The sequence below is a fragment of the Gopherus flavomarginatus genome, chromosome 10, assembly GCF_025201925.1.
Source record: "Gopherus flavomarginatus isolate rGopFla2 chromosome 10, rGopFla2.mat.asm, whole genome shotgun sequence".
Classification (NCBI taxonomy): domain Eukaryota; kingdom Metazoa; phylum Chordata; order Testudines; family Testudinidae; genus Gopherus; species Gopherus flavomarginatus.
The window spans coordinates 69,376,120-69,403,306 of NC_066626.1; the positions used below are offsets into that span (position 1 = coordinate 69,376,120).

General features: G+C 39.1%; 1 protein-coding gene across 2 annotated transcripts in view; it reads left to right on the forward strand.

Moving 5' to 3' along the window:
• OSBPL11 (oxysterol binding protein like 11) overlaps window positions 1-27,187 on the forward strand; it is a 104,896-nt gene that overhangs the window by 60,026 nt on the left and 17,683 nt on the right. For both annotated transcript variants that reach the window (XM_050917047.1, XM_050917045.1), the window contains exons 2-7: window positions 3,010-3,078; window positions 5,460-5,635; window positions 6,690-6,769; window positions 8,947-9,129; window positions 18,283-18,484; window positions 26,158-26,303. In XM_050917047.1, coding sequence (XP_050773004.1) covers window positions 3,010-3,078; window positions 5,460-5,635; window positions 6,690-6,769; window positions 8,947-9,129; window positions 18,283-18,484; window positions 26,158-26,303 — 856 coding nt within the window. The remainder of the gene's footprint in view (window positions 1-3,009; window positions 3,079-5,459; window positions 5,636-6,689; window positions 6,770-8,946; window positions 9,130-18,282; window positions 18,485-26,157; window positions 26,304-27,187) is intronic.

Consider the following 27,187-nt stretch of genomic DNA (forward strand, 5'->3'; position numbering starts at 1 on the left):
TCAGTGCACTTACTTTACTGGAAGTTGTCCCAACAGTCAGTTCACTGCCCAAGCAGCATCTCTGTACTCCTGAGCAGTTTAAAATAGAAAACACAAAAGGATCATTAGTTAGCGATAATATAAGACAGATAACCTGCTCTTCTACTTAACTTATGTATATGTACTGAACTCCCCCTGGTTCTCCAGCACTTATTTTTTTCCTCACTCCTCTGAGTGATTCATCCTCCGGATCCTTTAGGGCATTACCTATGGAAGGGAAGATGAGGAACTTACTATAGGCCATAGTGAGGCACCCAAAAATATGTCTTCCCTCCAGAACTAGAGCATACCTGTCTCTCCCTCTTAGAAGAAAATACTGATGAATGGAATTGTTGTTGGAGTTATAAAAGAAGAGGGGAGGATGTGAGGAAATTGAATAAATGAACACACACAGACACACAAATCCTCAAGCAGGGTCCCCCTAAGACAGTGGAACTCATACTATATACCAGGCCTTGAAGCCTAGAACTGGTATGGCAGGATTCTTCCACCGTCAGGGTGGAGCATGGCATAGTTCCTGTGCCTCATGACTTACGTAGATCCTCAAATGTAGGACTGTGTGTGAACATGGTGCACTGTTGGAAACAGGATGGAGCTAATGTGGTCATGCTCCCCTGTTGCAACTTGCATTGGTTCTGTCACACCTGTTTCTGTTGCTGTGCTGCAGTTCTCTAATGAAGAGGTGGCTTGAATGACATTTCTGTGCAGAACTGATGGAGTTGAGAAAGGAACCAGTCACTGGGTTTCTATAGAATACTTTTTGACATGAGAAATGTTGGTAGATTTCAATATTGTTAGACAATTCTCTTCCTCATGTTTTCTCTCTGAGATGACTGTTTCATTCCTTTGTTTTGTCAGTTATTTACATGCTCATTGGCCATAGTTTTAAAAGGAAAGAACTTTGATGGAGACTAGCAAAAGGGAAAAATGGGTCATCGCATTTATTAAAAGTTGCAGTCGCACATGTCATCCAACACAGTTCCTACATTTTGTGTGTAATAGAGCTAATTGTCCAGCTGCTTTAGCAAAATCCTGATGCCTTTAGGAAAGAGATTGTGTGGTAGACTAGGAGCCTCTCCTCAGCCCTATATAGACCTAGTTTTGTATTGCTGTATGACCACATGCAGCTGTAGCCACTTGTGTTTTATAGGTCACAAACCAGTTGCTCCATAAAATTAAACTGCCCTTACTTTTTTTTTTCTTTAAAGCTCTGTGCTTCAGATGTGCCAGTTTATGTACTGTAATTGGGTGAAAGAATTAGTGCCACTTGTTTTGATGTCCTCTGCCAAAAAAAGATGATTATTCATAAACTTAATACCTTCATAGAGACAAAATCAGCAAGACCTCTTACTGGGATAAAGATTTAGCATGTTACTTTGGATTGTCCTATTAGGTATGTCATAAAAAAGACTTTAAGATGTAATTGGGTGTAATTTTTCTGCATAATGTTTAAATAGCAAGAATTTCACGTATATAAACAGTTTAACATTGTCATGTTAGTGAAACCTTTTGTAAACAAAATGTAGGCAACAGATTGATTTGTGCAAACAGACAAAGATTTTCCACTATGCCTGATACTTACTGGCTCTAGCAGTCTTTGTTAATGAATAGATTTTACATTAATCCCTTGACTTCAGTAGCTATATTCTGCCACCATGTTTTTTTAAGTAAAGATGAAAAACTTGTTTACCTATCAGTATGTTACCTGGGTAAGGTGTTCCCATATGTTCTGAATTCTGGGAAATGTAAGAACCACCAACTACTATAATAAGGACGAGGTATGAGATCTAATTTGAGGTTTAACTATGAAGACATTATTTATAGAGAATTATCTTTATAATTCTCTATAAAAGTAAACAATTGTCATTACAGCCAATGATTGCAATCTTATGAGACCTGGGTTCAGTTCCTGGTTCTGCTGCATATTTCCTCTGTGATGGTAGGCAAGTCACTTAATCTTTCTATACCTCAGTTCCCTCATTGTAAAATTCAGAACTTCTTCCATCCTTTGTTTTGTCTGTTTGGATTGTAACTTCTTCCAGGCAGGGACTATATTTCACTGTGTGTGCCTGGTGCCTAGCACAGTGGGGTCTCCAGGAACTACTCTGAGCTGGTCTCATAAGAAGACTGTCCCTAACCAGTACAGTCAGAATGAGTAACTATTTTGGCAAATATTTATTTATTGAAAATACATGCTAAGCTGTATATGGAGCTTAATATTGCTAAGTACTGATGGCCCTCAGTGCCTCTTGTTTTCACTGGGAGATAGTGCTGAGTTTCTTACAGATTTGGACCCCAGAAGGGAAGTTATTTGTTCATCTTTTGTGCCAAATTGTTATAAAACAAATGGAGAAGACATTTTAATACTTTAAAGTATTTCTTAATGTGGTCCGAAACTATCTCTTGGGTTTCTCAGAGCATCTTCTCTATTTGCAATATGGCATTTTTAGTATAGTTGTTGATGGTTCTGGAAATTCAACATAATTAGAACTTTATTTACTTAATTAGTAGTGCCTAATGACAGATTTCTTTTCAATTAGTGAGATTAGTAAGAATCTTTTGTAAGGTGGTGAAAATTAATTGTGTAGAAACTCAAAACTACCCCCCCGGAGAGAAGAGGGGTGGGTAGGCAGAAGTCATAAATAGTATATTCACTATTTCATATCGAAGCATAATAAATATGTCCAGAAGTCTGTTTTATATTATGGATCCAGACTGTCTTTCATTGCTTCAACAATGTTGACAATTTTTGTTCTTTAATTTTACTGACAGTGCAATAAATTTGCCTAAAATTTCTGTATTCTGAAGTAAGCCTGCAAACACAAATTTTCCTTCTTAAAATAAATTTTGAGCGGTTTGCTGAAAGTGGACTTTAAACTGTATAAATGAAGATCTAGATCTACTTTAATGGTTTTAATTGTCAGTTTATTTGGTCTTATCTGACTGTTTTTTGTCTTGTTTTTCCAACAGTGATCACATGGAAAATATTTGTGGCTATTTAATGAAATATACCAATCTCGTCACTGGCTGGCAATATCGGTAAGTCTTTTTTTTTTTCAGTCAATTTTTTTTCTGCTAAGCAATTAAAATAATAGAAAAAAATTATGTATTTTTCAGATTTAATATGGATTAAACCAACAAGTAGGTAGAAGATGGACCTGCTACCACCATATTAGGGATAACATCTTGTTTTAGTATATGACTTAAGAGATTAATGAAAAGCAGAGGAGGACTACTAAGCATTTAAATGGCCTTTTGTTGTTCTGATGTATGAGTGTAAGGGGGGTATTCAGCAACACTTTCTCAAACTTTATATGGCACCATAACGATACAACCAACGTTGTGGTTGGAGGCACAAGCTGTCTAACGCAGTATGTTGCACAACAGTAGTTTCAGAGAGTTTAGCTAAGGACACTTGTTGAAATACCTTCTATTGTGCACTGCATACGTTGTGAGTATGTCTATTCCTAACTAGCGTTGGTCCAGTGATGTAAATTATACTCCCCTATCTTTGTGGCTGGTATTGCTTTGTCTTAAAGTTTCTCATATGCACAGTGCTAAGTCTTCCAAGACTGCATTCCTGAAGTATCATAAATATACTTTTAATTTACTTAGTGACAGTTTACATACACCATGCAAAGGTTTGATCTTTAAAGAATCTTTGTACGAGTCTAATCTTATGCAATTCTAAGCTATAGTTAAAAGCGACAAAGTCTTGTGGCACCTTATAGACTAACAGACATATTGGAGCATAAGCTTTCGTGGGTGAATACCCACTTCGCCAGATGCACGTGCTAGACGTTTCCAGAGGCAGATATAAATATGCAGGCAAGAATCAGTCTGGAGATAACGAGGTTAGTTCAATCAGGGATGATGAGGCCCTCTTCTAGCAGTTGAGGTGTGAACACCAAGGGAGGAGAAACTGCTTTTTTAGTTGGTTAGCAATTCACAGTCTTTGTTTAATCCTGAGCTGATGGTGTCAAATTTGCAAGGAGGTCCGCTTCCTAGACACCACAGTACAAATAAGTGATGGTCACGTTAACATCACTCTATACTGAAAACGCACCGACTGCTATGCCTACAGCTTCTGTCCCGGACACACCACCCAATCCATCATCTACAGCCAAGCTCTGAGGTACAACCGCATTTGCTCCAGCCCCTCAGACTCAGACCAACACCTGCAAGATCTTCACTAAGCATTCTCAGAATTGCGATACCCGCACGAGGAAATAAGGAAACAAATCAACAGAGCCAGACGTGTACCCAGAAGACTCCTGCTGCAAGACAAGCCCAAGAAAGAAACCAACAGAACTCCACTGGCCATCACCTAGAGTTCTCAGCTAAAACCTCTCCACCACATCATAAGTGATCTACAACCCATCCTGGACAATGATCCCTCGCTTTCACAGGCCTTGGGAGGCAGGCCAGTCCTCACCCACAGACAACCCACCAACCTTAAACATATTCTCACCAGCAACCACACACTGCACCATAGTAACTCTAACTCAGGAACCAATCCATGCAACAAATCTCGATGCCAACTCTGCCCACATATCTACACCAGCGACACCATCACAGGACCTAACCTGATCAGCCACAACATCACTGATTCATTCACCTGCATGTCCACCAATGTAATATACGCCATCATGTGCCAGCAATGCCCCTCTGCTATGTACGTCGGCCAAACTGGACAGTCCCTGTGTAAAAGGATAAATGGACACAAATCAGATATTAGGAATGGCACTATACAAAAACCTGTAGGAGAACACTTCAGTCTCCCTGGACACACAATAGCAGATTTAAAGGTAGCCATCGTGCAGCAAAAAAAAACTTCAGGACCAGACTTCAAAGAGAAACTGCTGAGCTTCAGTTCATTTGCAAATTTGACACCATCAGCTCAGGATTGAACAAAGACTGTGAATGGCTTGCCAACTACAAAACCGGTTTCTCTTCCCTTGGTGTTTACACCTCAACTGCTAGAAGAGGGCCTCATCCTACCTGATTGAACTAACCTCATTATCTCTAGACTGATTCTTGCCTGCATATTATATCTGCCTCTGGAAATTTCCAGTACATTTATCTGGCGAAGTGGGTATTCACCCACAAAAGCTTATGCTCCAATATGTCTGTTAGTCTGTAAGGTGCCACAGGACTCTTCGTCGCTTTTTACAGATCCAGCCTAACACGGCAGACCTCTGCTCTGATACTTGAAGCTATGGTTAGTATATTTGGTGAGTGTGTGTTGGCAAATTGTGGTATTTGCATAAACCAATTTGATGTCTCATGGTCCAATTAAAACAAGAACTAATTTTCCCCAAACTTATGTGGAGATGGTCTTGGTTTGGGTGGTGATTATTTATATTAAAAAGATCTACATTAGTTTTATTTTATAAATGGACTTTTTATCACAATCACAGATTTTTTGTTTTAAACAATGAAGCTGGCCTACTGGAGTACTTCGTGAATGAACAGTCTAGAAATCAAAAGCCCAGAGGTACCTTGCAGCTAGCTGGAGCTGTAATTTCACCTAGCGATGAAGACTCTCATACCTTCACCGTTAATGCTGCTAGTGGAGAGCAGTATAAACTAAGAGGTATGACTTTAGTTGTTGGACAGAAGAATTTTCCACTAGAAGATACTCCTGCCTCCTATATGATGATGTAGTTTTGTGTTTGGTTGTCTTTGTTTACTTTAGAAACATATGAACAAAACTGCACACAGAGTATAATATCCTTATTTTTTTTGTGTGTGGCCCCAAAATCTATGGGATGGTGGTTTTTCCAAGATGATAAATTTGACTTGGGGAGGAACCTCAATAGACAGTCCCCTAAATTCTATGTTTCAGTATTTCATAAGTTACGTTAGGTAACTTTTGCTAGTGGGAGGAGAGCCAGCCGATAGTTCCCATGGAAAGAAGCTCAAAGTATCAGTACTGACACTTGAATCAGTGGTTGGGAACCACTGCTCTACAGGCATCTTAGTCTAGGGCAGGGGTAGGCAACCTATGGCACGAGCTGATTTTCAGTGGCACTCACACTGCCCGGGTCCTGGCCATCAGTCCGGGGGGCACTGCATTTTAATTTAATTTTTAAATGAATCTTCAACATTTAAAAAACCTTATTTACTTTACATACAACAATAGTTTAGTTTATATATTATAGACTTATAGGGAGAGACCTTCTAAAAATGTTTAAATGTATGACTGGCACACGGAACCTTAAATTAGAGTGAATAAATGAAGACTCAGCACACCACTTCTGAAAGGTTGCCGACCTCTGGTCTAGAGCCATGGAAAAGACTTTTATGGAAATTTGGGCTAATGTCTTTTTGTTCCTGTTCACTTGAGGCTCACCATTGCATTCTTTCTGACCTGTGTATGTTTTTTCTTGTATTGTGTGTCGATTTACCAAAGAGGAAATTGTACATTCCTTCTGAAGGACAACAGTAAAACCAGGATATGATATTGGTTCCATGCACTATAAATAGTTTTATTTGGTTTCTCTCTTTACCCGGGTGGGGGGAGGGAAGCCTATCGTATACTAGTGCTGCATTAGTGTTATTTTAAAAGAATAAGAAAAATTATCTGTACTCTTGCCTATACTTTAATTTTTGTTCCTGTAAGAAATTCTTTGTTTGCTTTTTATCAGCCACCGATGCTAAAGAACGGCAGCATTGGGTTAGCAGACTCCAGGTATGCACGCAGCATCACACGGAAGCAATTGGAAAGGTACTGAATGATTTTAATGGGTTCTTGCTCAGTTTGGGTCTGTGGTAAAACTAATTGAAAACTGATATATTCTATTAATCCAGGAGCTAAGTAAGGTTAAGTAAAAATCTGAAAAGTTCCAAACACTTAATGAGGACACATGAGAGTGTGGCTCAGTACACTTGACATACATAGTCTGTAATAGAAATGGTCTTTTCCTAAAATATGTAATATCGTACTATGAAATGGTGAAGGTACTGCAGCCTGAGAAGGGTTAACAGGTCCTAGTTGGTCATTTGGCTGATAGTACAGAGTATAAAAGGAAGAGGAAGCTGAAGCCGCTGGGAGTTTTAAAGCTGAGTGTTTTTCATAGTTTGCTTTTGTTTTGTGGGTAACCCGCTAGCCTTGAGGAAAGGGCCATAAAAGGACTAATGATTGGAGCTTGATTTCTCCTTCCTTGGTTGTTTATACCATGTATATTTTACAGGTACATTTAGGATGAAACTTGAAATTTAGTGACTTGAGCTAACATTGTGTCCTAACCTTAAATGTACAGTAAAATTGTTCTAGCAACATTCTATAAATCATGTTGTTTTACTTTAATTTTCAGTGATTTTAAAATAATATTTACTCTTAAGGAATTCCAAAAAATGTTTTTTTCTTTAAGTCAGTATTTAAGTTTTGTAAAAAGTAATTCCTGTATTGGCCTGCTGACTAGTTGGGGAGTAGCATAGTGGACATTTGATGAAAAGGTATTGTTCACTGTGCCATGCCATTCCTAATTTTAGCAGGTCCATTTTGAAGGTGTGACCCTGAGTGAATTGAGGGTGAGGGAATAAGACTCCAGGAGTTAATTTATGGCAGTGATACAATGCAGACATTCATCAAGGTGCAAATGTTTGTGGGAGGTCGTGTTTTTTTATTTAACAAGGATATCTTGCTGCAGCAAGGGTGACTGTTATCTCGTAACACAAGAAGTTTGCTCCATCATATCATTATACTTAAGGCCATTTTTTGTATTTGCCCCACAATACATTTCTATTAGTTTTGCTATCGGATAGCTTTTCAGTGCATGAAAAATTCCAAGATATACTGAATACAGTTTTTGGTCCTAAATTTCTTGTTTTAGAATTGGAGTTTTGAACTGTAGCTCAGATTTCCAATTGGAAATTTCATTTTTTGCTTGGCTTGTTTAAAAGCAAAATTTGTTTGTCCAAATTAATTCCCTTGAATTAGATTTCTTTTTTTAAAAGGCTCCTCCAAAAGTTTGTGTTCCTTGAGAGGAGTTTCTAGCAAGCCTGAAGATGGTTAAGGCCTGCTTGCTCCTTTCACAAACCATTTTCAATGCTTTGTTGCTTTAGTGTATATGTGTATTGTATGTTACAGAAGTATATTCTTAAATTTTTGCTTCATTTAACCTAAAATCTGAAAAAATCCAAAACTCTAAAGTTCTTCTAAAATAGGATTAACTCCTTGTGACTGGCTCAGACTCCTCTATCATCAAGAGATTGCACCCTGGTCTACATTACAAACTTATGTCATTATAAATATGGTATAAAATCTCCCCCTTCCCACCGAGCGATATAGTTATACCGACCTAACTCCCTATGTAGACAGGGATTCTCCCATCAACTTAGCTACGAAATCTCCAGAAGGTGGAGTATCTAAGCCGATGGGAGAAACTTTCCTGTCAGTGTAAGTAACGTCTTCACTAAGTACTGCGGTACTATAAGTGTAGAGAAGTCCTGCATGTGTTTCATTTTGTCTTCTAAATGGTTGTAAATGAAATTCTTCTCTTTAAAATGTCAGGTTCACCCCATGTAGTCTGTTATCTCTCAGTTTACATGTTAATCTTCCTGCAGAGCTCAAAGCTGAATAGAAGGGCTTACTTCCTAATCATATAAAGTGATGTATATTGTTTCATCACAATTCCTGGGCTGCATGTAAGCAAACACAATCTGACTGTAAGCAGTGGAGCAAGACAGTTATCAGGAAATAGCACAAAGGAACAGAAACTTCCTCACTTATCAGTTAACACTTTGTGCTCATTATTTACCAGAGTAGTTGAAAAACAGTGAGTTAAGCTAGGTTTTCCTCACTTTATTTAATTGTTGATTTTATATTCTGACTTATGTGCCTAATGAAATGTTTGAGTATTAGGAATTTTAAATTTCTTTATATGCTTGTTTATTCACTAGAACAATCCTCCACTGAAATCTCGCAGCTTTTCTCTTGCATCCCAAGGAAGTGGCAACTCTCCTGGTTTTCAGAGGAGACCCAGCCAAAATCCAGTTTCATTTTTTAATGTTGGCCATCACAAGTTGCCAGCAGGAAAAAGAGTTCCTATTCTGCAGCCAGACCACCTAGTAGATGTTAAAGAGGTTTGTATGAATAAAAATTTAAATAAATTATTTTGAGAATGAGAGAACACCAACATATTATTGTCCTTACTCCTTTGGTTGACACAGAAACCTGGTAATTTATTGGATATACACCTCTACGTCATTATGATGCTGTCCTCGGGAGCCAAAACATCCTACCGCGTTATAAGTGAAACTGTGTTATATTGAACTCGATCAGCCAGAGCGTGCAGCCCCGCCCTCATGTAGCGCTGCTTTACCGCGTTATATCCAAATTTGTGTTATATCGGGTGGTGTTATATTGCGGTAGAGGTGTGTTATTCCTAAATTGACCTAAACTGCTAGTGTGTTGCTGTGTGGAGGTTAAAGAGCTGCCGTGTTCCCACCCCAGAGCTGGCACTATTTCAGTTGTGGTGGAAGTGATCAGAATGTATTTTGTGTCTCACTTTAAATATGTAAAGTGCTTTGGCATTAAAGGTTCTTTATAACTGTCATATTTATTATTTAAATTCTTGAGTGGGAGGTGACTTTGGTGCTGTTACCTGTTATAATATCCTGACATTGAAGACTGAGTATCACATATTCCTGTCCCTGCTAGTCCTGGCATTACAGCTCAAGAAGATGTCATATCACATACTTCTTCCTTTCTTCCCCTGCCTCAAGCCTTGGAAGAGTTGACTTCAAGGCCTGAACTCTTTTTTTCATGAGCTTCATAGGATGGAGGAGGAATCAGTTTGGTTCATATCAGAGAATTTTGCTAATAATATACAAAAAGTAATGTTAGAGTTTTATGGCCAAGACCTCAAAGTGTGATTTCAAAGGGGAAAGCAAAGAAAAGGATGAAACCCAACAATATGATTCCACTGAATAGTAAATCTGGATAAATGGTATACGTTGCTAAAAGTATACAGAGCATGACAATCCTTTTTTTGTATCCTTCCATCCCTGCCGTCAATATAAAAAGTTGCAAATATTTAAAAACATTTAATATATATCTCTGACATCTAACCCATCTCTAAAAGGAAAACTTGTTGCACCACTCACCAGTATCAAGTATCTGTTGTTCTCCTTATGTGGCGCCTCTATCACTCGAGGTTTGCAACCGTGGTAGCCCTGTTCTGTATGATCCTCTGCTAGTCTTTTGTGGGTGAATAGTCCTTTTGATCCATCCAAGATACCACATTGTCCATCCAAGACCTTTTTCTGTCTTTCAGTGCCAACTTTCCCTTCCAGCGCCAGTCAACATTTGTTTCCCACTGAAACTCTTAAAATGTGCTCTGCAAATTGAATCGTTCCTTCTTTTCGTAAGATCTCTAACTAGTGTTGGCCTATTACTAGTATTGCCAATATTAGTATTATCACAGCTAATAATAGTTTAATGCAATGTGATCAATACAATAAATTACAACAAAAGATGTGTAATACCGACAGACCCCAGTCAATGGTGGGTGGGGTTGAATCTGGGACTTCTGGAGCTAAATGCATGAGCCTCTACTGCATGAGCTAAAAGCCATATGGACCTTAGCTAAGGCTGTAGAGCAGACTCATTAATATCTCTCTCTAAGTGGTCTTGGTGCCACTAGATTGGACAGAGCACCACACTCTGGCGCGTGGGTTACAGATATATTTGGCCACTAAAAGATAGTTGCACAGAAAATGGGATGTACTGGGATATCAATAGGTGAGCAAGAGTTAGTTTTTTCTTTTCCTTTTCAATTAAAAGATCCTTGTAGACCTCGCAGTAGAGGCAAGTTTGTAAAAGGGACATGATGAGTGAGAGACTTGGCAAACTGTCCTAAACAGGGCATTCCACAGTCACAAGAATCACATTTCTCTGTAAAAGATTTCTGGAAGAGCCTTGGCCTTCAACGTACCATGGCAAGAAGGGATCTTGCTAAAGTAGTGGAGAGATGACTGAGATATTGAAGAGCCAGTGATTAGACTGCCAATATGAGGACCAACACTATTAGAAAATATATTTCAAGGTGAATTCAGGCTTGAAAATGCATCTTACCCCCTTAATCTGCATACAGATCCTGAGCCCACAAATACCTTGAAACAAAAACATTGGCAGTATTCATGAAATGGATCCAAATATTTGGTCACTTATGGCATTTCTCTGTAAAAATAAAAAATTCCACATTGCATCATTCAAAATTACTTTTTTAGATGTGATATAAAATTCAGAAGAATACAACTACAGAATTCATGGAATCTAATTTTATCCTTCCTTACTGCTAGTTAGGAGTTGATCAGCTCAAGAAACATGTTGGTCTGGAAAAACACTCCAAGATGTAGACACGCTGGGTACGTCTACGCTGCATTTAATTTAAAAAAAAAAAAAAGAAAGAAACCCTCCCATAAGCTCCGGTAGCGAATCTCAGAGCCTGGATCAACTGACTTGGGTTTGCAGATCTTGCAATGCAAGGCTAAAAATACCAGTGTAGAGGTTCCCTCTTGGGCTGGAACCCAGGCTCCGAAATCCTGTGGATGGGGGATGGCATGCCCCATGATCCTGAATGAGTTGACCTGAGCTCTGGGACTTGTTGCTGTGGGGGTTTATTTGCAGCGTGCACTTATCCACTTTCACTTAAAACATCTTTTCAGTGCCACCAGATGAAAAAGGCTTTTACTTTCCATATGTAAATAGATGTCTTCTGACCAATTATGCCTCCCTATAATCTACAGACTAATCAATCTGTCTGTAAGGTTCCTTTAGGTGCTTGTATTTGGACAAGGATCTCTCCTTGTAGCTGAAGTGTTCTCTGTCGGAGCACATTCTGAAATATGAAAATTGCCTGCCAGTAATGTTTCCTTTCGGTTACGGCATATACTACTTTCTGTAGCCCATAGAACTGAGAGAAAACTTGGGTCACAGAAAGATATTTGTAAAGAATTCTTGCTTTATGAGATGAAAATATAAGGAATGTGATAGAAATGGCAGGGTTTGGTCTCTTTAAATCCCTGCATTCTGTTTGGTTGCTAACAGCTCAGCAGTTCCTGTAAGCATCATGAAACACTGGAGTTTTGAGAGCAGAGAACAAATTCTGAAGGGAGAAGGTTCTGACTCCTAGGCAGTTATGGTCCATGAATGGACAACTATCCTCCTGTTTACTTTCTAATAGAAGGTAGGGATAATGGAATTATCACAGGGGCCACCCTCTTGTGCCTGTGCCCTGGGTTGGCTGGTTAAATAAATAGTTCTCAAGCCTCTTCTGTGCTTCACCCTTGTCTTTATTTACAGTGCAACCCCACTTTGTTCCCCCAACAGTTATCCACATTTAGACCTTCCCCAGGGTCTGCTGGCCCATGAGGCTCCTTTTCTTGGGTGAAGAAACAGAGATATTGCCCTCCTGTCTCCTCCCAGGCTGGCCTCCTGACTGAGCTTTCCTCAGGGCTTATATAGCCCTCCTATCCTCAGCCCAGCTGCTTGCATTTAACTCAAGCCATTGCTGTGTCTGCCCTCATTAGGGCCTGCAGCTGGGTCCTCTGCTGGCTGCCTGAGCCCCTGCATGTGGCCTCCTTACAAAAAAGCAGGACTTAGCCAGCGTTTTAGCAGGGCATTCAATGGGTTTACCCCTGCCATGTCACAGCAGTGTATGGGATGTTGCTGTGTAATGGACTCTGAGATCTGTGTCTGAAAAAAGCTGTTATATTATCTTCAGTCTTTTCATATTGTTAGAGTAAGATTAAATAATTTATCCATAGCTTTCTTTTGTTATAGGCTATTGCAAGTTAACCTTATGTAAGGGAGAGGAAGTCAGACTTGTGAATGTAGAAAGTCGTAATTTTGCCATTGAATAAATGGGCTTGACTTCTGTTGATTTAAGTGCATGAGGGAAGAATTTGGTCCCCAGTATTGTCTAAAGTGAAGCTTAAGGTATCTGTATTCCCTTTTCTCTACTTCCTTGCACCATATCAACGAATTGGGTGTCTGGTGAGAGCAGGGTGACCAGACAGCAAGTGTGAAAAATTGGGACGGGGGTGGTGATATAATAGGTGCCTATAAAAGACTAAGCCCCAAATATTGGGACTGTCCCTATAAAATTGAGACATCTAGTCACCCTAGGTAAGAGGTGTCTGTAGTAAAGTTACCAGCTTTGCCTCTGAAGTAGCTGCTTCTGCAGGCAGCAGATCTTCAGTAGCTCACCAAAGGAGAGTCCCAAACCACAAACAGGTGGTCTATCAGTCTGGGATTGCCAGCAGGGAGGCTGGAGAACATAGTTAGGGACAGTGTGGGCATTTGTGATGTTGGGGGACAATAAGAGGGACCATGAGTTGGGAAGATTGTCAGGGTGAGTGGACACTGCCCACAATCTCTCTTTGCTCCTGACTCTCTGTGCCAAGCACAGCCTCAATCAGGGAGGCAGGCTGAATGTGTCGGAGGGTGTTTTGTACAACTCTTAGATTCCATACCAGATAGAATCTGTTAACATTGTAAAGTTTGCAAAATCAAGCCCTCAGAAATTAGGAAATGTGAGAATTCAGGTTGTTTGAGATTGGAGCTGAGGTGCATCTGAGTGCGGTGGAGAGGAATTTGATGTGTGGTGGTTAGTTATATGTTGGAATAGGAAGAGAAGTTTACCGTGGAGCCATGGAGTCTGTGTGTTTGGGTATTGTGGGGATTGGATAGTAAGGCAGGCAAGCTGAGATTGGTGTGGAGGAGAATCCTGATTTAACTGGGTATTATTTGAATAGAAAATGTATTTAAGCATCCTTTAGCTGTCAGTTACCAGATTTCTTTAGTGTGGAAATGGCCGTAACATGAACAATCCCTGTGCCTTTCATCTCCCTCATGCCGTTCTTAGCCCCATCCTCTCCCACATCTCTACTATTCCCTCATGCTTGCCACATCCTTCCCCACGAATTCTAATACCTCGTTCTACTTTAAAATGCTGTGGACAAGGTTGGGTCAGAAAAGTGAGGCTGAAGGGAAGTTCCTTGTCATGAACTGCCTGTGGATCACAGTAGAGCTTGTCTTCAGGGAAGACATCTAGCTGAAGGTAAAACATTACCCCTCTTTTCCTCTCTCTATACTCTGTCTTAGACAGTGCTGTCCACCCATCATAGTCTCCACATAGCCCTGCTCAGCTGTCTGTTCTCCCCCACAAGCTCCCTCAGACTTTAGTGCCCCAAATGGCTGCAGACTTGTCCAGCGTGCCAGGCAGCCCTCAGAGTGATAGCCCTGAATCAGCACACATCTATCTCAAGTTGCGGGTGTTATATTCAAAACTATTTTAGGTAGTGAGTGTGCTGGTTTAGTAGATACATGCTCTCTTTAAAACGCTCCTTGTAAGCAAGAGCCCAGTAGCTGTTTTGTGTTTACAGTATTAAGTTAGATTTAGGTCAGCTTGCACGCATGGTGGGTTTGGTGCACATAAGAGAGACCTTTCCAACTCTCCCCTTTCACAGAAAAGGATTAAGGAAAAGAGAATTTAACCTCATAAATACACCCCCTGCCAAAAAAAAAAAAAGAGGGGGTAGAAAAGGAAGAAGGGAGACGTTTTGAAAGAGATGAGAATATTCTCAAGTTATAGGTAGAGTAAAGCGTGACTCAGAGGGACCTGTATTTCATAGATCTTATGATATCCATTTACACCAGACGAGTGTCACTTACAAACTAGGGCAACAACTATGTAGGGGCTTCAATGTGATTTATAAAGTTTGCTTGTAAAATACAAAAAGCAAAAGAAAGAAGTGGAGAAAAGATAAAAAGCCACTGTTTTAAAGATGAGAGTTTTAAAATAAAACATTTTCCAAAAGGGGAAAATTAAACTTTTGCACATTGTGTCCCCAGTAAGATGTTCTTACAGTGGTTTTGGAAAAAAATAACTGCCACTGTCATGCTATATTCTTCTTGTAATAGCAGGGTTAAACAACTGCTAGCATTAAGACATGAAGTGCCCTCCGGTGCCTAGAAAAACCTTAATCTGCATTCCAGTGGTTTCTGCCTTTTTAAGAGCTTGTTGAACCACTTCATCCTTTAGTTTGAAAACTGTTGTAACAAGTTCATGTTTGCAACTTAAACATATGAAGTTTAAAGGTAGACTGTTTTAGCTACTTCAATATATCAGAAATGCCCTTCTTTTCAAGAAATGGATTTGACACTGGTAGAGCTAATGTAGCATACAGTAAATTTGGATGCTACCTGCCCTTTTTACCTCATGTCACATAAGAATAGAAAACTTCAGGAAGAGCAGAAGAGAAAATCAATGACACTGATACTAGTCTTTATTTGAAAGTTACACTATATTAACAATTTGTCCTTCTGTATATTGCTATTTTGCTGTGCTTGAACAGTAATTTTCTTTTGGCTGAGGAGACTTGGAAGATTTTCGTTAAGCTTCCAGGTGGTGCATGGCATTTCTGAAGTGTGAGACTGCACTCCGCAAAAAGAGAGGACCTGAATCGGAGTGATATGATGAAGGCATAGATTGAGTCCCCTTGAAATGGCCAGCGTGCATTAGGCAGAACTTTGATTTTCCCTCCATCTGTTTGAAGTGAATTGCAAGCATTTTCTTAGTTACAGAGAAAGAGGGGCCTGTAGAAAATTAATATTAATCTTCTGGTTTTAAATCCGTATTGGACTGGGTGATGTGGTGTAATCCTATATTTTACGCAAGAACAGCAGTAGAGGCTCTAGAAGCATAAAGACAAGGATCATCAGTGTCAGTTATTAATCTAGATGTGTTAAGCAGGCTGTTTTTCTTTTCCTCAGAGTGGTGTTGCTTGGTTGATAGGCATGTTTAAAAGTTCTGTGTCAGAATTTATAACATGGAATTTACCAATTTGTGAAGTATAAGGCCTTCATTGTGATCATCTAGTCTGACCTCTTGTATAACACAGGCCATAGAACTTCCCAAAAACAATTCCTAGAAAATATCTTTTAGAAAAGCATCTGAGTTTGATTTAAAAATTGTGAATGATATATCCACCATGACTCTTGGTAAATTGTACCAGTGGTTTAATTGCTCTGACCATTTAAAAAAAATCCACCTTATTTGCAGTCTGAATTTGTGTAGTGTCAGCTTCCAGCTATTGGATTCTGTTAACCTTTCTCTGCTAGATTGGAGAGCCCTATATTTAAACATTTATTCCCCAGGTAGATACTTATAGACTGTAATCAAGTCACCCTGTAACCTTCTCTAACCTTATATAAACGTGTGTATGTTCATTTATGGATGCTATACTTTGATATACTATTACTTGACTAGTTACAGTCTCAGTTCACGAGTCTGCGACAGAACCAGTCTTTCTAAATGCACAATCCTCCTTTAAATTGTATAAAATCTGCACATAATCAGACCAAAAATAACCCCAAACTGCACAAAATGTCAACTTCCCGACTTTCTTGGCTCTTAACTGAATCTGTAAGTTGTATTGGTGCTTTGGAAACCTTGAGGTAGTTGCTTGCGCTACATAGCAAGAGGCCTAAGAGAAGAGACCACTTTGCTCTGAGCAGCAGTACTTCTGGATGTGCTCTTTTGCTAGGAAATATGGCAAGTGTACTTTGGACTGATTGATAGTTTTGAACTGATTGTGAACTGTTGTTGTATATGAACCTGGTTATGTGAGGGAAACTTACAATCCTTGAAAGAGTGGTGGTTTTTTTCTTTTTTTTTTTTTTTGTTTAAAAAGAGTCGATCTGTCTGGACGATTTAAGTACTGTCTGTGAATGGTTTCACTGTTTCGAGTGCAGCTGTTCTCATTCTGCTTGCGTGACAATAAGAGAGGTTTCATGATCGATTGGCTATTTTGTGTATGCTGCTTGATACCATTGAGTTAATGGGGAGGTTGGGTGGCATAAGCTAGAATAGACTAATGAAGGATGAGAGGCATAACCTGAAGCTATCCTGTGACTCTTTTTCCAGTTTTGCAAACTATGAATCTATTTGAGGCAGGGATGGTCTCTTTCTGTGTGTTTGGTACCCCAGTCCTAACTTGAGGTCTTTAGGTACTACTACGTTGCAAATAACTAATGAGGAAGACTCCTAGAAGCGCTTATCTGTATATGTGGTGTTTGTTGGTTAAACACCTTGAAGGCATGATTGATCCTGAAATCCAGTTCGCAGCATTACTCTGCACAGTTTTCAAGACAGTTGAGAAGTTCACATGTAAGCCATTTAGAGAATACTGTGACAAGAAGAGGTGGATTTGACATATATATTGTACAGTATCTGGTGGTAGGTAGTTGGTTGTTGGCAAAAGACATAGTAATATAGTGTTACCAAATAATACTGTGAGATTGTCAAACAGTTTTTGTGATTTGCTGATATACAATATTGTTTGAATATTTCTTTGAAATCTAAAAACCGTTGCCTAGTAGAGACTGCATGTTATGAGACTGATAGAAAACAGAGTGAAAGGATACTGTCAAAGTGGGTAAACTGAAAACCTCACCAACCAATTTGAAATCAGACACATGCATGAATCTGACATGACATGACATGAGCACATGCAAGAAACTCTCTCCTTTGCCTGCCAGTTCTATTTTTGTGTTCAGGCGGTTAACAGAAATTTGTAAGAATCCAGAGAGCAGCAGGATTCTTCTTAGATTCCGTTTGTTGCCTCTACCCAGGAAGAGAGACCGGTAAAATAAAAAAAGAGGTTATAGATAGTACCTGTGATCACAGAAAACCTGTGCAATATTTTCTCTTAGTGATTTTTTTTTAACCTACAAATTTTCGTTTTCCCAACACTATACTGTGTATGAATGCATGTGCCTTTCTTTTAGACTTCACCACAAAATGTAGGACCAATAATTAGTGACTGTTGTAGCTTCACTGATGGTACCAATGGTGCAGGCTGTAGAGTTAGTAAAATTGTAAAATCTTCTTGATACATTGTCTCACTATGTAACTAATACAATAAATACCATGGACTGCATGGGACTTGTGGCATGCATTTCATGGGGGGTTTAGTGGGGGCATTCAGCACAGAAATGTGTTTAATTTATATTTTTCTTTTGTAGTTCATCTTTAACCATACATTTAAGTAACAAGATGGTACTTTTATTTTTGACATATATAAAACGAATTCTTATTTATTCTTTGGGATTTGTATTAAGTTTGTAATATTCTTCAGGGTCATCTGTTTTTGAAGTACTTCATTATAGCTGTATACCACAAAAATGTCTATCATCTTCTGTGACACCAGCACTGTTTTGTTTGATAGATGATGTCTCAGGCTGAGGGACAGCAGAGAGACTTGATCAGAAACATAGAATGCCTTCCTGCCTCTGGTCACCTTACATCCTTGGATCCAGACCTGTTAATGCTGAAAGCAACTTCCATGGCAACTATGAACTGCTTAAATGACTGCTTCCATATTCTCCAGCTACAACATGCATCGCAGCAAAAGGGATCCTTACCAGCAGGTGGGTCATGGATTAAGGTAAAGGTCTGCATTCTATGTGACTGAAGCATAAAGCCTAGAATTTATTGATTTTGATTGAAATGTTTATTCCACTGAATTTATCTTCCTGTGGGTTGGTTATCCCAAAACTTCCAACTGCAAGGTTTCTTTCATCTTCTTCTGAAGCAGCCTCTGTTAGAGACTTGATACCGGGTTAGCTGGGCCACTGGTCTGATTCAGTCTGGCAGTTCTTGTGTTCCTGCATGGTTACTTTTTTTAGGCCAGATTGTCTCTAGTTCTGATGCAGTCACATTGGAGAATTACACTTCCCACCACCTATCTTTGTGACTACAGTAGTGCTGTCAGGACTCTCCCTTCTTATGTGACTAGTGGGGTGGAGAGCAGGCAAAGGCGTAGCTCCAACCTATGTTCCTCTCTAGGCATGAGATATAGGGAACAATTTACTCTACTTCCCGGGAAAAAGATGAACTGGAGAGGTATGACTAAGTCAGAATCCTTTCTACTGCTCTTCTTGGGGAGGCATGGCTGTGTGCCACTCTCTACACAGTACTAAGACTAACGGCTTAATCTTGCCCCATGTTTGTTGAGCCAGAGGTGTTCATGGTGGTTTATAGACAGTTAAATTGACAGGAGCAGTTAGTGGGTATTTAATTTCAAAAGTGTTGCCTGTTCGTGGGAATCATGGAACCTTCCCACTGTCTTTGATTCCTTCTACGTCTTTCAGCAGAAGCGCTTTAAAGCTAATTTGTCATTTCCTATCTCAGCCACTAGAGTGTTCTCAAGACCTTTCAAATTCCCTAAAATCCATTTAAAGAACAAACACAAAGTCATACAATCATAGGACAGGAAGGGACCCCGAGAGGTCATCAACTCCAGTCCCCTGCACTTGTGGCAGGACGAAGTATCATCTAGACCAATCCTGACAGGTTTGTGTCTAACCTGCTCTTAAAAATCTCTAATGACAGAGATTCCGCAGCATCCCTGGGCAATTTATTCCAGAGCTTAAGCACCCTGACAGGAAGTTTTTTCCTAATGTCTAACCTAAACCTGCCTTGCTGCAATTTAACCCCCCTGCTTCTTGTCCTATCATCAGCGGTTAAGAGAGAACATTTTTCTTCCTCCTTGTAACAACCTTTCACATACTTGAAAACTATTATCATGTCCCCTCTGTCTTCTCTTTTCCAGACTAAACAAACCCATTTTTTTTCAATCTTCCCTCCATAGGTCATGTTTTCTAGACCTTTAATAATTTTTGTTGCTCTTCTCTGGACTTTCTCCAATTTGTCCACATCCTTCCTGAAATGTGGTGCCTAGAACTGGACACAATACTCCAGTTGAGGCCTAATCAGTGCAGAGTAGAATTACTTCTCATGACCATCTCACCACACTCCTGCTAATACATCCTAGAATGATTGCTTTTTTTTGCAACAGCGTTACATTGTTGACTCATATTTAGCTTGTGGTCCCCTATAACCCTCAGATCCCTTTCTGCAGTACTCCTTCCTAGGCAGTCATTTCCCATTTTATGTGTGTGCAACTAATTGTTTCTTCCTAAATGGAGTACTTTGCATTTGTCTGTATTGAATTTCATCCTATTTACTTCAGACCATTTCTCCAATTTGTCCAGATCATTTTGAATTTTAATCCTATTCTTCAAAGCACTTGCAACTCCTCCCAGCTTGCTATCATCTGCAAACTTTATAAGTGTACTCTCTATGCCATTATCTAAATCATCGATGAAGATACTGAACAGAACTGGACCCAGAACTGACCTCTGCAGGACCCCATTCATTATGCCCTTCCAGCATGACTGAACCACTGATAACTACTCTCTCTGAGAATGGTTTTCCAACTAGTTTTGCACCCACCTTATAGTAGCTCCATCTAGGTTGCATTTCCCTGATTTGCATTGTTATAACGCAAAAGATTAAGAACAGTATTTAATATATACCTGTTTAGTGCAAAAAATCTTAATGACAAATTATTTTGTAGTTAAGATTAAGATTACTGTTGTGGATCAGACTTTGTCAAAACTTGTTACTCTTCTTTCAGCATGCCTCTTATTTCGTGAGGTACCACAACGTGCAGTACTGATATTTTTGGTTTTAAACCAACCTGAAGAACTGTTTTTTAACATTTGATTTTTTTCTTTCATTCTGATGGTGAAGTTTCTGGGGTTTTTTTTGTGTGTGTGTGTGTATATATATATATTTATACATAATAACATTTATATAGCTGCTTTTCATTTTCTGGTATCAGAGCATGTTAAAAATTATTGTGCATGCAGCACAATGAGTTTTTTTAGTTTGTGGGGTTACCCCTAGGTGTGGCTGGAACCAATATGTGCATAGCATGCGTGACAACAGTGATGATGAAGGCAACATTTTATGGGCTTGCAAATTCTTTGGGGGCATGAACTGTGTCAGGGGTTTTGAAAAACATAATTTTCTTCTGTTTTGATTTTAAAAGAAAAAATAAATTGCTCCAGTGAATTCTGTCACTGTTCTATTTTAGAACTTTATTGTCGCTCTGAAGTAGTGACATGAACATAGCCTATATTTTAAAATTTTACACTACAAACATCAAGTTCTAATTCTAGGCCTTGTCTGTGCACAAACTTTCATCATTCAAGGTTGTATGTGGGTAGTCCTATTTTGATTTAGCTTAATCCAGTTTTTGTAGGAGTCGTCGATAAGGGATGTTAAGCTGTGTTCCCTTTTGAGGCAGAAAGCATCTTTTAGGAAACTTCAAATTGAGTTGAGTATAAAATTACCCTCTCTCTTAAATTAGAAAAGATGCTTTCTCCAAGTAGTAATCATTGTGGAACAATATGGGGTGCCTCTGCATGCACAGAGCATGTCTTTGTCTCTAATTGTTCATTTTTATGCAAACAAATGTTTACCAGAGTTGTTTCCATTTAATTTGTTTATAAATGCACATTTGAACATGTGCCTTTTCCCTTTGTGAGTCTCTCTACATTAATATGTTAATTTTAGTGTATCTATTGGATGTTTTTGTGCTAGTAAAAGCTTTTAAGGAAGCAAATGGTTTCTACTGAATTGCTACAATTATACCAGTCTCTTGATAATTATTGTAATAAATTGCCTAGATAAATTACTTTCATGATGGGAATATGTTAAAGATATTATGTTTTGCATTATATATATATTTTGAGATTCCCAGCTATGTTGAACTGCTTTTTGCAACAAGAACTGATGAATGGTACGGTAATTATTTTTAGCTCTCTTTAAACAAAAATTAACCCATGTGTTTTTAAGTAACTACATAGTAGGATAAACCATTTTTCTGCCTTTGTAACTTCCAGGCTTAATTTTTAAGATGTACATTTGAAAGGTGTTGTCCAAAACTTTGACCCTTTTTTGTGGCTTTAACTTATAACAAACTAAAAAACCTGCTGTGCCTGGGAAAAATATTTCCTGTTAAAAAGCATCTACTGCATGCAGATTAACTACTTCAAAAAAAAAATAGGATTTTTAATGTAAGTGGCTGGAGATTCTGATTAAACCTTCAATTGCAGATTGGCCAAAGAGCAGAAAGGCTTTCTCTTAGTTCTCAATCTTGTGTACTGCTAATATTAGAAAGTTTGGAGCCATTACAGTTCCAGGGGGAGATCTGGGAGAAGTGTAATCCCATTTGGACCACTTCAATGACAGAATTTTATATCCATCTTTATGGAGAAGTTGTAATCCGTGAATTTTTTTTTTTTTATTAAAATCACTGAACAGGAAAAAGCTGAACAAATATTTAGTTGACATAGGTTGGTAGGCATGTTTTTTTTCCGCATTACAAATATCATTTAGAACTTTCATGGTATATTGCCTATCAGGTGCCAAGGTTAACAATGCCACAATAAGGGTAGCAAATCTTAAAGAATTCTAGTGACTTTTCATTGATTATAGTTTGCGTGGAAACAAACACTGCTCAAGAGAACCATACTTAAAATAAATATTTTAGGAACCCGTGGGAAGCACTGAAGATTGGAGCAGTGCGTGTGTTTTTCTCAGAAAATCAAGAAAGAAGGAGAAGACTGGTAGTGGGTACAAAACAATGCCTGTATTGCAGGTATAGAGGAAAAGGGTTGCAATTTATTAAGCATTGGAACTTCTTTGATGAAAGCCTGTTTGGATTAGATGACCTCCACTTAAATAAGAAGGGTACTGATTTGAATTGCAGAGTCTTTAGGCAGGCATTAAAACTTGGTTATGGAAGAATAAGGATTTTTTGCTTAACCAGAATGAGCTGTTATGGACTTCTGACATACAAATTAGGGTGAGGATGAAGTTCCTAAATAAAAGACGGAAAGATTTAGAAAATAGTAAAAGCTTTAGAAAGATGGGCTGGATGATCTAATAGGCCCTTTTCTACTCTAACATCTTTGATTCCATGAAGAAGATTAAATGTCTCAGCATACTTTAGCATATGTTTAATGCTAGAAATGCGAGCTATAACAAACTAGAAGTGATGCTAAATGAACAGACACGCTGCATATGTGTCACTGAGTAGTGCAGAAGAGGTGGAAAAAGTACTTAACAGCAAGATACATTTTGATAGCTAAGAACTAGATAATCACAATGATCACATCTGGCCTTGGTATCTGTGAATGTGATGGTAAATGTCTTTGAGTTAGAATGCAAGGAATAAAAAAGAGATGACAGTGGGCATCTGCTACACACCCTCAGGACTGAAGGAGAGTATGAACAAAAAAATGTCTGGACCAACTGTCAAGGTGTACTGCAAGTAACAAGCTATTTTAATTGTGAAGTTGAGAATGTGGTGGTTATTGGAGGGCTTGAAACTGTTGACCTGAATTTTGCAAAATACAGAATGGATGCATAATGCATCAGATAAAATTGTGTTTAGTTGTCAGAAAAGCAAATTTTAGAGCCCACAAACTACAATTCCTGTGAAAAAGAATAAAGCAGGAAATAAGAACTGGCAATGTGGTGTCACAAGGCATTGTTCTAAAATCGGAGGTAAAAAAGAAATCTGCACTGGAACTGGGAAAAAGCTAAGGCAGTCAAGCAAGAATACATGGTATTAATTTAAGGCTTATAAGGAAAGAGGGACAGCAAAAATGTAGAATAAGTTCATGTCTGCTACTTTGGCTAAGGGGAATATAATACATTGTCCTGATTGAGGGAGAAGTATTAGAGGGCAAACCTGTCCATTAATAGAATATAAAATGAATTATATTTAGAGAAAAAGATTTGAAATACTTAATTTTTAAAAATCAAACACACAAAGATAAACATGTTTGAAATAAGTAGTAAAGTGGACTAAAAATATCTGATAAAGAGCAGAAAAGGAAATACTGGTTAAATTTGAATAAATAAGTATACATATCAACCAAGCCGGATAATATGCAACCTGTGTGGTTTCTCAAGGATAAGAGGAAGAAATGTATATTTATCTTTATATGTATATATAAATGTCCATATATAGATAGATAGATATAGATTAAAAAAAGGAAGGAACAGTTATCCTGGCAATTAACATGCTGAAAGTATAATTTCTAACACTTTTGTAAAAAGACTGACAAACTGAGAGATTACTGTTTATCTAGATGCTAATGGAAGCAATGGTAATGGTACCTGCTTTCAACTACCTGAAAGGGGGTTCCAAAGAGGATGGATCTAGACCAGGGGTCTCAAACACGCGGCCTGCATGGCTATTTTCTGCGGCCCGCGAGCCCCTCACAGCCCGCGGCCAATTGGAGCTGCTGTGGGCGGTGCTTGAAGCAACAGCAACACACAGGCCCTCCGCCCCCCCTTCCTCATGTTCCAGTCTCTTCCCAGAGCAGCGCGGAGGCAGGGCAGACAGGCAGGGAGCCTGCCCTGCCCCTGGTACGCGCCGGGCCAGATCCTGCCCCCAAACCCTTCCTGCAGCTGAACCCCCTGCCGCACCCTGCACCCCGACCCACTGCCCTGAACCCCCTGCCGCACCCTTCCCCCGACTCCCTGCTGTACCTCTCACTCCTCCTGCACCCCCTGGGGGCAGGGAGGGGGCAGAGTTGGGGTGGGGATTTTGGGGAAGGGGTTGGAATGGGGGCGGGGTGGGGGTGGGGCCTCATGGAAGAGGTGGAGTGGGGGCGGGGCTGAGGACGGTGGGGGTGGAAGTGTCAGTAATGTGGCCCTTGGGCCAACATACTATAGTCCTCATGGCCCTCGTGGTCATTTGAGTTTGAGACCCCTGATCTAGACTGTTCTCAGTGGTATCTGATGACAGAACAAGGAGCAATGGTCTCAAGTTGCAGTGGGGGGGTGTGGGGGGGGTTAGGTTGGATATTAGGAAAGAAATTTTCAGTAGGAGGGTGGTGAAACACTGGAATGGGTTACATAGGGAGGTGGTGGAAGCTCCTTCCTTAGAGGTTTTTAAGGTCAGGCTTGGGAATTGGTCCTGCTTTGAGCAGGGGGTTGGACTAGATGACTTCCCGAGGTCCCTTCCAATCCGATAGTCTGTGATTCTTGTTTCCGTGAAGATTAAATCTTGCCATGCAAAGTTGAGTTTTACTACTGAGTCCAGGCTAAGATGTTTTAAGACAACTCTGTCACACAAACAGTGACATTGGAACAGTTTTTCTAGTGGGGGTGGTGAAAGCCATTGAACAAAACTGTAAACCTTTTAAATGATGGAAACCACTTCAAGCCAAGAGGGGCTGCCGCACCCCTTGTGCAAGCACCCACGCACACAAATTGCCCTCACAAAATGGCTACTCCATTTTTCTGATCCTCCTTTACATGAAACCCATGTTATCTGATGCAGGTTCCTGTCCCCAGCTTAAATCGGGGGACATGACCTCTTTCCGATAAGGGGAGTTTGGATAATTGAGGTTACAGTATATAAGGATAGAAACGTTCAACTTGCTGTTTTTTCCTGAATGTCCCTGATTTCTTTTACTTTACCAAAATGCAGAATACAGAATTATGGATAGAAGATTCCAAGTTATTAGTAATTCTTATGCTTCTGGGTTTGTTATAGCCAGAATGTTTCTGTCTCATAGCATTTATGTGTGTTTTTAATAGAACTGTATTGGTGTCTACTGTACATCAGCCTTTGAAATAAAATGGGAACATTTTCATTATTGATGAGGAATTGTATCCATTCTGATAGACTAGTGGAGAGTAACTAGACACTTGAATCATTAAATTAGTGGGTGACAGCTTTCCAGGTGCTGCTGCTATCTCTTTGAGCAGCTATTATTTATTTAACACAGCATGTTGTTCCTTCAATTGAGAAAAGACAAGTACTTTTTCCAGAGAAAACAATGCCAAAATATTTTCATTTTAGCCTTGATTTCTGAAACTGACTGAAGTTTGAAAATGAGCTATAGCTACCATTTCTTTAATTGGTGCAAAAACTTCTCCACGGGGTTACAGAACATTCCAGTTTGGGTTCTTTTTCTAGTGTCTGATTACACCTTTTATAACACGATCATCTTCTCCAGTACAAGTCGCATATATTACAGTTGCCCAATCACAGTGCTCATGCTAATGATCAAAGAAGGTGTTGTCCTGGTGCCTTCACCTTGTGTTTTGTGGCTGCTGAACAAGATTAACTGCTTGCAGCTTTTTGAAAACCTGCTTACTCAAAAACATCTTTTGTTGAAGTCCCAGAGTATGAATAAGTTTCAGCGCAAACTTTCTTTTGCTTCAGGGACAACGATCAGTTGGTTGGAACCAAAGATTTCTTTGTCAAATCATTTAAAAAATGGAGCAGCTCAAGATTTTTCATCAGAGCCAAACAAGCCAGCATCTGTCATAAAGGAGCAGTCTATGCCAGAGCCCTCCCATCTAACAAGGGTAAGGTAATGTGGCAGCCCCAGGTCTGTGAGGAATGTGTCCATTTGCAGGATTATCTGGAGATATTTAGCAATTTTTTTTATATAATGCAGGAAAATTATGGTGCTTCTGCCAGTACAGACATTTTAGTAGAATAAGGAGGACCACTTCTGAATTAAATGTTTTGTTGCCCTGTAGCAAGTCTGTTGTCTTCTAGTAAACAACTGCAGACTGACATATGAATAAAATATGTTAAGAGGTATGGGGAAGGCGCAAATTAAAGCATCAGTTTAAAATATGTAAATACACAAATTATTCCAGTTAGTGTCATTTTAACACTAGAAATCAGTGTGAAGTGAATAAATTGAATTTTTCCAAATATTCACCGTATAAACTACTTTTGAAAATTGCTCAGCAGAGGATAGATGAGGGAAGCTAGTTGTTAGAAGTATTTTATAACTCATTTTCCTATATATTATTGCTTTTTTCTTTTTCAATCTTTAGAAAAAAACTAATCTTTTTAACTGCCCTGAAGTCAAGTGATGTTGAATTCTGTTGTATTTTCAATACTCTAAACTATCAATTATTTTGAAGGGCAAAAACATTCTTGTAAAATACAAGAATAATGAAGATTGTGAAACAGAGGCTTTTAAGTTGCAGTTGTAGGCAACTTGGTTTCTGAGAGTTGTGTGTGTGTGACACTAAACTCTTTGGGGCAGATTACATGTTTAGAGTAATTATTATTCAATATGCATGTAACATCATCTTGTCTCACTTTTTTCTTTTTTATAACATCTTTCAGTAAAGTTTGTATAAGAAACCTAAAAATGTAGGCTAGGTTGAAATTAAGTATTTAATTCACATAGACTTTTATTTCCGTAATACAGGCAGATAGCAACCCCTAT